Below are 13,356 nucleotides of genomic sequence, written 5' to 3' on the forward strand. Positions count from 1 at the left end.
AATAGTAGGACCACAGCCAGGACGCCCAAGGAGGCCCACATTGAGAAGTGGACGTGGAGCCTCTGAAGGGCACTTTTTCTTCCTCCCCACCTTTCTGATGCCTCAAGGCCAGACCCTCTTGGCTGTGACTCTACTCCCTTTTAGCAGTGTAGGAGGCAGTAATATGCAGACACATAAATGAGACCTCCTACATTCTAACCCATGCAGCCAGCCCCCCGCTAATTGTCCCAGTCCTTTTGTAACATCACCTGCCAACAGGGAGAAGCCAGCAGGAAGGTAGCTAATGGGCAAAAGCAAAATAAATCTTTCTTATCGCCCATAGCAGTGGGTGCAGAACTGAATCTCCCACTGAGACACAGGCTCACAGCACTGACTTGTCTCCTCTTGATGACAGTAGGGAAGATGACTACGTTGCTAGTTTAAAGCAAATTCCCTCTTACGCCAGTGTTTGTCAGATTGGCCAAGTGTTGAACCCCATGGGGTTGGGTGCTCTAAAATGCTTGTGTGAAGGACTTTCAAGAACTGCCCAATAGGAAAAGCACTGCAGTCCCTTTGAAACTTGCAGGGGGTAGTGAATAATAGGTCGTTGGTATCTAAACCCACTCACTACTTTGAAATCCCACATAGAGAGCTATGCATTTTGCAAGTCTGTCCCAGCATATACACAAAGGCAAGAGGGGACAGTAGGAGAGGGAGAAAATAGAGCCTTTGATGTACTCTGATATACAAAGCACACATCACCTTTCTGGGCTGGCAATCTGCTTCATTAAGTTGAGCTAAAGTATGTGGAAAGGAGCAAATACTAGACTGAGATTCAAAACCTACTGGAGGTTAGGATTCTGCCTCCCTGGAAGACAGACAGTCCAGGCAGAGGATATAACATCCTCTCAGGCCTACCTGGGAAATTGCTTTCCAGTCCAGTAAAGAGCCAAGCCTCCTATCCCCCACAGAAAAACCCAACACACACACATTTTCCTCATAATGCAGGAAGAACAAGATGGATACTTTTCAAAATGTTTTTTAATTAAAACCAAAAAAAGGACCACACACCAGAGCTTGACATGGGCTAGCGAAACTGCTGGTCATCGGGACGTTGAACTGGCATGAGGAAGGCTGTGTTTCTGCATAACTCAGGAGCACCGGCACGGACACTGGGACTCCTGGGAAAGTACTCTGCCTGCCAGGCTATGCTGCTTTGTGCTGAGCAGCTCTCTCTCATGTGGTGATGGGAAACTTCATCCTGGAGCCCAGACTCTTTTTCCAACAGACAGACAGAAGTCCTGGAGACTGGAAAAGACCATTTCAATGAATCTGCATTTTCCAAGCACTTCTGGCGAGGATTCCCAGTAGGTTCTCCTGCCTCCCCTGGCAGGTCACACAGGTTTAAATGGAGACTCATCTTTGGCAATAGCCACACTGGTAGCACCCAGTTCTGCTTCCGCTGAAGTCAATACATTTCCTTCCCCGGACCATAACCACAGCTGCACTGGGGCTCATGATCACTAGCCAATTGTGCTTTAAAGTTAAATCCTCATCCACTCCATCTAGCCAGCAACTTCTGAGAGCTTCTTCAGGCTCATGTAAGTGTGTACCAGTAAATTCAGGTAAATGTGAACATCTTGGCTACAGCAATGGGGTGAAGTTTTCCAATATGCCCAAGAGATGGAGGAGCCAAAGTTCCGTTTTAAGACATGACTTGGGCACTAAATCAGGTATCGAAACCTCCTTGCCATCTAATAAAGCAGTTTCCAAAGCTGCTGGTGTGTTGCTCCACCAGCCTGGTTTCTTTACCAGAAAGGCTGGGCTAAAAGGGTGACACATTTTTCATACACAGTTTTTATCTGTTAGAATTTACTAGATATGCACCTCATTCGTCTGTCAAATATTTAAAAAATACTTCAACCTGCTCTAATAATCACATTTTAAAACATGCATCAAGTTTGGATCAGAACAGCTTCTCTGGGATAATCAGTAAGCCCAAATTGCTGATTTAAGGCCTAAATATCAGTCACTGGCCAGCCAGCCACAAAAAGTCACTCTATCCTTGAACTCTTGGAATTATTTTTGGCTCAGACTAACCCTTGTAACCATACATCTTATCCTATACACAAAAGGAAAGCGTATGTGTTTTTCAAGGCTACTGTTGCACCACAAGTTTACATACAAACACAACTTCTGCAAACTTGAGACCAAAGTAAGATCTCATATGTCCCAGGGTAAGTCAGAAAGTCCACAGGAGTCAAGGGAATGGTAACTGCCATAAAGGATCAGGCCTAATACATGCATTACAGAAGCAAGGTAGCTCCTTTGCTCGAGGTCTGGCTGATTCACTTTGCACATACCACTGCTTTAGCATTACATCCTTATCTAATGGTAAACCTGTTTCAACAACATGCAATACATATTAATGCAATATGCACTGCAACACACAATACGCATCCAAAGAAATATGCCAATGCAAAAATCTGACTTCTCACACATAGCAGGGCTAACAAGGAAGAGCCTTTTACAAAAGACAATCAAGTAATCACCTGAAACCATGAGACCCGAGGGGCCTCAAGCAATCTGCAATACTGAGACCTAAGAACAGATGCTAATTCATGAAAGAAACAGAAACAGTGGGACTGAGGTAATGGCAGAGATTTCATTAGTGCAATTAACATTTATAATGGTATGTTCTTTAATAGAATTTAAATAAAGCTTTGAATAATTACACACACTAAAACTAACATTCCATAACCTTATTCCACATGGAAAAGCAGCAGAAACAACCCTCTGGACTGTACAAGGTCCAATTATGAACAATTACATTCAAAAAGTAGATCAAAACAGAAACAACTCTTTCCCCCAAAAGCTGCATCATTATCTTTGAAGTCAACTTTTTCCCCTAGTATAAGAAGTGTGAAGAACAGATGAACTGGGCTTCAGCCCAGTAGATTTGGCCTCATCAAATTACCGATACTGCTTTTCAACCCAGAGTCTCTCCTCATTTCTTTAGGGTGATGGAAGCTCATGGAAAAAGAAGTGAATTTCTGAAGCAACGGAAGGTGAGTTCTCCCTTCCCCAGGCCCAACAATGTACATAAATTATGGAAGCTTCAAAAAAAATCTACATTACACTGTGGCATGTGTGTTTACAGTGCATGTTCTCCTTTAGAAACTACTCACAGACAATGGGGCTAGGTGGGTGAAAAAAATCAAAGCAGCATATGAAATAGTAATATACCGTTTCAAAATCTGCACCGTCCTGCAGAACCAGGAATTATAATTTATTCAGATTGTTCTCAACAGATCCAATCTACGCTGGATATGTAAAAAACAAGAGGCTAAGTCATCAAGGAAAACCAAACGAAAAAACCTGCACACTGCAAGAGTTTTTAAAAACAAAACAAAAGAAAAAAAATCCCAAGAAACACTGACGAAAGCTCAGAAAAATTTGTCATCAATTCTGAAGTGGGGCCTTGTGACATCATCTGGGTTAATGAAGACGGAGATGGATTTCCCGGGGTTCTCAGTCACTAGCTGTTGCAACTTTTTGGCTAATCGGTCATCAGGCTGGTTGGTGTCCCCTCCATCTGACTGTGGGGAGGGGATGCTGGTGGTGCTGCCCCGCCGCTGGAGCTCTAGTGTTAGCCGGTTGGCTGCTTTGACATGTTCGATGGCAGTTCGAAGGTGTTCGGCAGGGTCTGAGCGGACCGAGGACAGCTTCCGTGCATGCAGCATGACGGTTTCTTCAGAGAGATGCTCCAGCATGTTGCACTGGGGGATGAAATAGTTAGGGCACATCTTATTGACCAAGCAGTGCTGGAGATCATCAATGAGACCCAGGAGGAAATGGGCTGCGTAATCCTCCTGGGCCAAATAGTTGGCTGGTAGCCTGTCGCAAGCCCACAGCATCATGCTCCGCAAGTGATATGGACTAATGGCTTTAGGGCGGGACAGCAATTTGATGATGATAGCTTTGCAGGCCTGATAGGCTTGCATGAGGCTGCTGGAGATGCACTTTTTCAGCTGCACTTCACTTCTGGCAAATGACAGCCTCCATTCATTGTCCTTCTTCCCCTTGTAGGAACATGCAGGCACTAAGTAAAACCCACTTATGACTTCCTCCTCTGTGATCTTCCCATCCCAGAAGTGGTTCTCCATCAGCCAGCTCTGGGCCACAGCTGGCCAACCTTTGAAGGACACCACAGGGACAATGTCGTACAGCATGCGGCTGCTGCCCACTCCCAAAATAATGGATATGATAGTCCCATTCTTTTCTACCTTCTCCACCTTTGGCATCCCTCGCTGAGGCTTTTTCTGGATCTCGGAGAGGACAATGCTAATGGAGTCATAGAACCAGTCTGCGACTTTTGTTGGAGAGAAGAAATAATTGGTAGCTCCATTGATATGGTCCACAATTGTGCAGCAGTCCTTCCATTTGCTGATAGTTCCTTCGTCAAACAGACGCAGGCTCAGCCAGGAGTGGCACAAAGCCGAGTGGCGCATGTCCAGCGTGACTGGTTGGTTGCGGTCATGCAGCTTCAGGGCAGGCACAAGCAGGGTGAAGTCCATGTCATAGTCTGTGCCTCGTGCATAAACATTCAGCTCATCAAGATCAATGTCCACCACACCTTCCCGCACACCGCCTGAAAGCAGCAGGTACTCATTGGCTACAGGCAACTTCTGGTCAAGTTTCTGAACCATGCCTGCAAAAAGAGAAAGAGAAGTCCTTTCAAGAGAAGGCTAACAGATCTGGGATGCAGGATTTAACCAGGACTAAAACCCATCCCATACCCAGCAGGAAAAAAAGCAACCAGAGGTATCCATCACTGTTCGTGTAACACAAACATACACCAGGCCCAGCACTCAGCCAACCTTTAGTCCCACCTGGCTCAGGGCAGGGCCTTTTCTGCACTCCTGGGAATGGGTGAAGTCCATCCTAAATATCATACTGGGAGCAATGGAAAAAAGCAGAAGCCTCTGGTAAAACACAGCAAAGCTACTTCTAGGACTAAATTTAACTGCTTAAACACCTTCTAAACCAGTTTTTCACCATATTGTCGCTCATTTCCATGGTATCCAAATGCTCCCCGACACTTCAAAAAGAAAAGAGAATATTAATTGACTCACTGTTCTTATTTTCTCTCTGGTACAAGAAAAAAGCTGGACCGGCATCAGGGGGTTGGTTTGTGCACGAGTGAATGAATAGTTCAAGCACGTCTGATTTTACAATTTGCTTTACGTTTACTGATGAACAAGGCAACATGAACGAAGGCAGTATGTCCTCCTCTTATGGGGGAATGGAGATAGGTTAAACTATCAGGCAATTACAGAAGTCAGCTCTGAAATTGGTTCTTCAAGCTATAATGACAGTATCATGCCATAAAATATCTGATCAGCTCCCCAGAGCACAGACAGATTTCTATTTTCAACACCAAAACCAGACACTTCCCTTCACCCTGCACTGCCCGCACCAGTTGCGCAAAGCCAGTTCTTCACTGTGTATTCTATATATACCACTGTACTCTGTTCACAGAACATGAACAGCAGACTGAGAAGAGACTCCACACAGTAGCTGAGATATTAGCACCTCATTCAACGTTCAAATTAGGCTTAAAATTGAGCTCTGCACTTCGGCTGCTCTGTAGTCTGCTTCTGCTATCTGGGCTGTTTCACTCCTGGTGTTCGCCTTGTGGTTAAATGCTCTTGATTCCTTCCCAGCCTGAGTTCAGACAACACACCCAGTACACGAGGGAACTAAGGCCAGTGACTCTGAATGGAGAAGCTGAATCTCTTATAAGCACTGCAAAAGGGATACATCATTATTATTTCTTACAAGCACAAATGTACTAGTTTTTGTTGGCATGCATTTACTTACTCTACCTTTTGAAAGGCACTATAGTTTGTTTATATCAAGAGTGGTCAAATGGAGACCTTCCATTACGAGGAATCCAGTCTTAGAGAGACATCGGTGGGAATAACTAGCCAGAGGCGTGACGAGGTGAGCCAGAGAGCTACCAATCACACCGTCAGACCAGGAACCACAGACAGATACGTAAGGAGTGTTTCTTTACTGAAACGTGAACACAAATGATCAGCACCAGAGTCCGAGCACCCCTTCTGGCATAGCCCCAGGTACTGCAGAGCCTTTCCTGAGTTAATGCATCTCCATGGGATCACAGATGCTGCCTGACCTGAGGGGGTTTCCCTAGCAGACTGCACCAGCAGCAGCACCCCAAGGCGCTGAGTGCTGCACTAGCTGAGTGGCACTGCAGTCCTTTCAGAGAGACTCACCTCTCCGTTCCTGCATGCTAGGACCAGGGGCAAGGAAACGCTACCTGCATGCACACAGGTAAGCCATGATCGGAGCAAAATCTAAAGCTATGCTGACACTGATTCCTTGGAAGAGCCAAGGAGACTGTAGGAAGAGGCCTGTGCGCGAAGGGGAATGCGTCTTGGGGCAATATTCAGGGTAACTGTGCAGTCCCCCATGTGAATTCCTTGTTAAATACACTTTACCTGTTTTATTGCTTCCAAGAGCACTGGACCCAGTCCATTTTGCTGCACTGAGCTGGGATGATTTTCCTGCCAGGCAGGCAAGGACATAACCCTTTCTGTTTCATGCAGCTCCAGATGCTGCAAGAGAAGGAAGCAGCTCTGGAGGAGTGCTAAGAAATTCCTCCTGCTAAGTCCTGAGCTAATCCCATTCTGAGATCTTGCCACACACTGACCCATTCATCCTTAAAGGGTAATAACCAAGAAAAGCTTCTGTCAACCTCAAAGACATTTTCTGAGGCTTAGATACACAGTGAGCTACGTTACCCTGATCTATGGAGTAGCAAAGCCTTGCACAGACTTCTCTATCCCTGAGGCCGAGTAAGTGGCAGTCACTCCTTCATTGCACCCAGAAGAAGGGGATTTCTCATGGGTACCTAAATTGACGTGACTTCTGGAGGCAGTACTGACACACCACTTCCAAATCCTGTCCTTGAACCAGTGCAAGCAGCCTTGGTGCTTTACACCCCAGTTTTAAGTTGAGTCCAAGACCTGTGGAGTAGAGTCTGGATCAATCACATCATAGGGACAGGGAGCAGTTGCTTTTTTCCTAGCATACAAGTCAGTACTGACCCTTACTGTGGGGCAGCACAGCTATTCAGGATATGTAGGGTCCTGATGGCCCATCCTGCCTCTACACTGACCCAAAATTTTCTGCTCAGGACTGTGATCTGCATCATCTGCCATGCAAATCTGCAGATGTTCCTGAGAGAGGTGGACAGAATGTAACTATCCTACAGAAGAAACTGTTCAAACCTATAGAATTCAATAAAGGATGTATTTTTCCAAATATTTTTAAACTTGAAGGATGAAAAATGTCCTGTGAAGTTCTGCAGTGTGCCCTTTGCACCAAAACTTCTATCCTATGGTACAGCCAGAGCCTTTGACTGAAAAAGAAAATCATATGATTTTTCTAAAAGGTTGTTGTAGTTTAGCTTCAGTTGGCAACTAAGCCCCACACAGCCACTCGCTCACCCTCCCCCCCGTGGGATGGGGGAGAAAATCTGAAGAGCAAAAGTAAGAAAACTCATGGGATGAGATAAGAACAGTTTAATAATTGGGAAAAATAAATAATAATAATAATAACAATAATAAATTGTAACGAAAAGGAAAACAATAAGGGGGGGGGATGACACACCAAAACCCAGGGAAAAAAAACCCCAAGTGATGCAGCTGCTCCCCACCCACCGACTGATGCCCAGCCAGTCCCCGAGCAGCGATCTCTGCCCCCCGGACAACTCCCCTCAGTTTCTATACTGAGCATGACATCATATGGTATGGAATAGCCCTTTGGCCAGTTTGGATCAACTATCCTGGCTGTGCCCCCTCCCAGCTTCTTACGCACCTGGCAGAGCACAGGAAGCTGAAAAGTCCTTGACCAGTGTAAGCACTACTTAGCAACAACTAAAACATCAGTGTGGTATCAACATTATTCTCATGCTAAATCCAAAACATAGCACTATACCAGCTACTAGGAAGAAAAATAACTCTATCCCAGCCAAAATCAGGACAAAGGTAGAGATTCTCCACTATGGAATCTACAGTGGGATGAGTTGTTCTCCTTGGCCTGAAGAGATCCTCTGTCCTTATGTAGGTGAAACAGAGTTGACAGACCCCATTCAGTCAACAGCAAGTGGGACTCAAGCCCTGCTTTCTAAATGCCCCATGTTCACCTGCCTGGAAAATAACAGTGAACATGTATGATCAACCTGCAAAGCCAGATGAGAGCAGGAGCCACTCCTGCAGTGTTAGTTCTACACCATCTTACAGCACTCCTGCCTTCACTAACACAAAGCAAAGCTTGCACTGGATAAAGCCTGCGCAGCCTGCTCTACTGCCAGAGGGGTTACAAAATGCCAGCTAGCAAAGAGGAGGCTTCTGCATGGAAAACATTTCAGGAAGAACCATCCTGTAGAGTCAGAGGCACAGCTCTCCAAGCACTCTCACATAGGTACTTCCACAGAAGAGACACTTCTCTTCCCTATAGCAGAGTAAGAAAAAGCGAACACCAATTTCAAGCATCCTTGCAATAGGAAATGCTTTCTGCCCACAGAACACTCCTTACACTTCCTCTAGAAAGGAAGTGTTTTGTGTGCTCACCATTAAGCCTAGTTCGCAAGGCTGAAGAATCCTGGAAGGGAAAGGTGCCGTACACTGCCAATAAGCCACTTGTTTTTCCCTCTCCAGAACTCTAGACCTACCAGCAGAGGAGGAATATAAAAAATAATCAGGCAATGGCTACAGGAAATTATCCAATATATCATCAATATCTCTCTACCTGGCTGGCTGCTGGGTTTCAATCCAAACCCTTGAGGTCTGCCTAGCACACGAATTCCCCATCAAGGCCTGGACCAGCAACATTTGCAGCTCTGCCACAGAGCTAGAGAAGGAATTTTTGCTAACAGATCATAGCAGCATTGCTGATCCAGTTTAAGCTGTGGAGCAGGGGGTTGAGATGAGGTCCCCTTGAGGAAAATGTATCTAGAATAGGCATAGAGTGTTCTATAAATAGTTGAGATGGCCAAATTCAGGATTCACTAAGGCTTTAGGGGTTTGCAATGTGTTCAAACTGCCCCCTTATTCATAAATCTATTTGAAATGTGAAGGGATTTCAAGGAATCCCATTAGCCAACATTGTATGGCATACACTACCCTGGCATAAAGCTTTCATCCCAAGTTTCAACAGCTCAAACACAAGCTGGGAGAACCACGTGTATGTACAACAGAAGCAGGCACTCCAGCTCAGCAAGCATGTAAGTGCAAATACAAAGAAGAAAAATATCAAGATTGCTACTTGACCCAAGTACTTCAGATAATAGCACCAGTGGTCCATTTCGGTTCTCTTCTTTCCATCTCAGTACCAGGACCATTTGGGAGGAGAAGGGAATAGGGGTTACAGATAACCTTGTGAAATTTGCAGAAGCCCTGTGGAGTTGTCTGTAAAGACTGAACCCAGACCTGTAGAGTCAAACACAAAAAAATTTATTTTAGCTGAAGGACTAGCTCTCATGGCATCATAGTAGGTTCATTGATATTTAAGTCTCTTGCTGCTACCAGGCAAAACACATAATTTGCAGTCATATCTTGTGTGACGTGTTCTTTTGAAAAGGTTGTTTGGCAAAGCTGGTATTTTGCTAAGTAGGAGGCTGGTGTTCAGTTACCACTTCTGTCTAAAGTACCTTAAAGAAGTTCTGTTTTCCTAGCTGTGTAACTAGTTTAAGACCTTCCCAAGCTATAAAACTTGACATCGTAACAGGTAAGTATGCTTACAAGCATGAGAAAAGCATGGAATGTGAGAATTAGGAGCAGCACCTGTAGGCCAAGCTTGCTGGTTAGTTTACTAAACAGTCAGTTCGGAGTAACACAGGTGAGCAAATGAGTTCTACAGACAGCGTTTCATTCCATTGTTGTTCCTTCAGTGGCAGGAAAATAGGATTTATTTCTACTCCAAGCACTGTGATACAAGGAGAATAAAGACAGAGAAAAGAGATTTTACTTTTACGTCACACCTACATTTGGGATACATCCTTGAATGAACTGGGTGTCTGATGCACATGACACAGAGACTATTCTTCCCATTAAAAAAAAAGCATCCATTACAGAATTTCAGATGAACTGATTTCACGACCACTGCAGTGCGTGCTGGGATCTGCTGCTATTTCATGACCAGCTTTGTGTAAACAACCTACAGACTTGTCTTTGAAGAAACTGACCACAAGAAAAAATTACACAAAAACTTATTTCCAACATATGCATTTCCTAATTTGGGGTTCCTTCTTGAAGCCTTCCTTCCTGATGTCTTAGGTAAGCAACCATTGCCACCAAAAGAAAATGTGAGCAAAGAAAGATGCCATTCTGTTAGTCTAACCTGGTCTCAGCAAACTGAATGGGGTAATGTCCAGGGCAGTCACTGAATTAAGGGACACTTCTGCTGCATGGGAACTAGAGAGAGGTCAAAAGAGCAGGGGGTGCTCAGAAAGGCTCCACAAAGGAGGATTTGCAGAACCTTGCATGCAGAAGCATATCATGGGAGTTCTTCAGGGAGCCAAGCCAGACCCAGGCACTAGCTCTGCACTGCTCCTGTTCTCCAACTCAGACCCCAGCGACTGCAGTAGCAAACGCCTTGCTCACATTCCACACCAGCCTGTGGAGACAATCCATGCAGTGCACAGCCTTGATTTTCTTCCTTGACCCCTGCACCACCCACTCCTCCTGCACAGCCTGCAAGGCTCCCTGTAAGCTGCTGGGACCGTAAGTTTACTGTAATGTCCCTGTCCTTGCAGACTTTCTGTGCCAGGAAGGGTTTTCAAGCTGGCTCAGAAAGCTAATGTGGTCCCTCACAGATCACCTTCAACTTCTTAAGATCACAAATGTATTCTATACATCACCAGCACAGGAGGCAAGCAAGAGACTACTAAATCATAAAGATACCATGGCCAGGCTGCTGAAGACCTTTAGGGACATGATGATCCCAAGATGCGTGTAAACGATGCACACAAGCTTATCTGTGGGGTATACAGCCAGGAGCTTGCCCCTTCTCTGCAGAAGGAAAAGACCCCAGGTTCACGGCAAGGGGCGGCCTGCAGCCCGCAGGCAGCTGTGCAGTGCAATTCAGCAAGTAAAAGTGATGTTAGCGGCTGCTCCTCATTACCAGGCTTCTCTGCTCACCTCTTGACTTTGCCATCTAATCTGATTTGAGAAGCAGCACAAGCCTGTGTAACATCAGCTCTTAAAAATAGCTACAGCACAGAATAAACATGCCTGGTACCTGCGCTTCAGCCCCCACGCTGGAGTTCAGAAGATGCCAGAGTACCCTCTCCAACCCTGCTCAAAGACCCAAAGCACTGTGGGTTCAGCCTAGGGACAGAGTGCTGCCTGTGAATGATCAGAAGAACTGGGATGCTCGGATGCTTTACACACTTCAACACATGCACATGGACAGAAGGGAGGGAAAGGAGAACTGGACAAAATTAGAAGTGTCCTTCTCCCTGCTGCTTTCTCTCCCTCGCACACCAGGAGAAAGTCTACAGAATTCAAATTGATATTTTCTCTAGAGAAATCCAACACCTGAGCTGGCATTCTCATTGATATCTTCTTCCCCCTGTTCCTTCTTACTTTGCAGGTAACTTAATCTCCACAAAACAAGAAGTTCAGATGCTCATTTCCTCAATCAATAGCAATGATGTGGTGTTCTGGCACTGATCATCAGCTGACCTTGCATTTAAAGTTTGCCTTCTCCAAACCATTAGCCTGTGCTCCAGCAGAAGTCTTCCGTTACTTGCAGCCAGGCTTGCACGGACCTGACTCTTGTCTTAAGCAACATTTTTTAGTAATCATATTGAAAGAAAGTGAGCATCATGCTGCTGCTATTGCACCCCCAGCATATGGGAAGAAACATAGGTACATACCCCTCATAAAAGAAATCAGAAAGTCCTCACTGACATCAATAGGGCTGTATGTTTAAATTCCTCCATAGACCCATCCAAGGCCCTGGGGCAAGTGAAATCCTACACAGGGAAGCTCTCCAGAGGGGTTCCTGGAAGCAATCACGTCTCTGAGGAGACCAGAAATGCTGGGAATTACTTTTGATTCAATGGATCCGATTTTCCCTCATTGGTTCACCACTTCTAGCAAGAAGCAGCACAGAGCCCTTGCAGGGAAGCTTGTCCTGTGGTACTGCATGCCCCAGCTCCAGGCATGTTTTCTGGGATATGCAGAAATATATCACTGGGAAACTAACTACACTTTGCGGGGATGCAGAGCCTGAGCCCAGGATCTAAGACAAGCTGAGCCCACCCAAGTTTGCAGGGAGCTGACATACCTGCTGTCAAAGGCAGGGGTAGTGCCCATTCATCTCACCAGGGCGGCCAAAAACCACTATGCTGGGGGTATGCCTCCCTCATGCCCCCTGGCAGCCTAGGGAGAAGACATATAGAAGGGATCTCCCTTGTATAGGTGATCTCTTCTATAGGGAAGGCTAGGGATCACCCACGTATACCACTGCCTCCCTCCTTTCTACTGCTTAATCTTTCCACAGGATGCAGCGTAGTCAGGGCTCTTGAGTTAGCTTGGAATTGCTCAGAAGGCATTAACCACACACCAGATGTTATTAGCAGAGAACCAATTTGTAAGCTCATGATAAATCTCAGGATCCTCTGCTTTGGCCAGGCAATTCTTACCCTTGACTGCTAAAAGAAATACATGAAACCCCAGGCTAGTCAAAAAACAAAACGCTTTTGTCATTTTTTGTAAAGACAGTCACTCTGCGGTTCCTTGACAATTCTGCTGCAAACAGCAGATCCTGCGGAAGAGGAATGTTGTTCAAAGGAAAGATCCCTGCAGAGATCTCCCTGCTATGCCTGAGTGACGTGTGTTGAATTTCCGGGGCTTCTTTAAGACAGGATGGGAGGCCGGCTCTGATGCAGCTGGGTTGCATGGATTCTTCTGTTTCCCTTGGTAATTGCAAATCTATTTATGAGCAGCACAAGTTTTTTGTTACGCAGAAGAACTGAAAGAGTCAGCTCTTTAGGAGAGTCTTTAGTTACAAAGCACATTTTGAGAGGACTGTTGGCGGGAGCAGGCAGGGGGTGGGAGGGGAGTAGGGAGACTGAACCGTGTGATACCAGTTTAGTCAAATATGGGAGGCGAGCAAAGGAAGCTGCTCTTTGCAGACTGATACACCAGTGTCCTACTGATTCTGCTCCTTTTAGAAATCTTGTGATATGGTGACAGAACACACTGCAGGGACCCAGCACCCCCTTGTAAAAGAAATCAACTTCTTTCTCCAAAGTCTTCTCTGAAAACAATCTTAAAAGTA

General features: G+C 45.6%; 1 protein-coding gene across 1 annotated transcript in view; it reads right to left on the reverse strand.

Moving 5' to 3' along the window:
* Nucleotides 1-1,021: 1,021 nt before the first annotated feature.
* The window catches only part of MB21D2 (Mab-21 domain containing 2), a 65,294-nt gene continuing 52,959 nt past the window's right edge, over nucleotides 1,022-13,356 (reverse strand). The window contains exon 2 of the mRNA XM_075507153.1: nucleotides 1,022-4,690. Within this exon, the coding sequence (XP_075363268.1) occupies nucleotides 3,426-4,690 (1,265 nt within the window). The 3' untranslated portion in view covers nucleotides 1,022-3,425. The remainder of the gene's footprint in view (nucleotides 4,691-13,356) is intronic.

Source organism: Mycteria americana, chromosome 7, assembly GCF_035582795.1.
Source record: "Mycteria americana isolate JAX WOST 10 ecotype Jacksonville Zoo and Gardens chromosome 7, USCA_MyAme_1.0, whole genome shotgun sequence".
Taxonomy (NCBI): Eukaryota; Metazoa; Chordata; class Aves; order Ciconiiformes; family Ciconiidae; genus Mycteria; species Mycteria americana.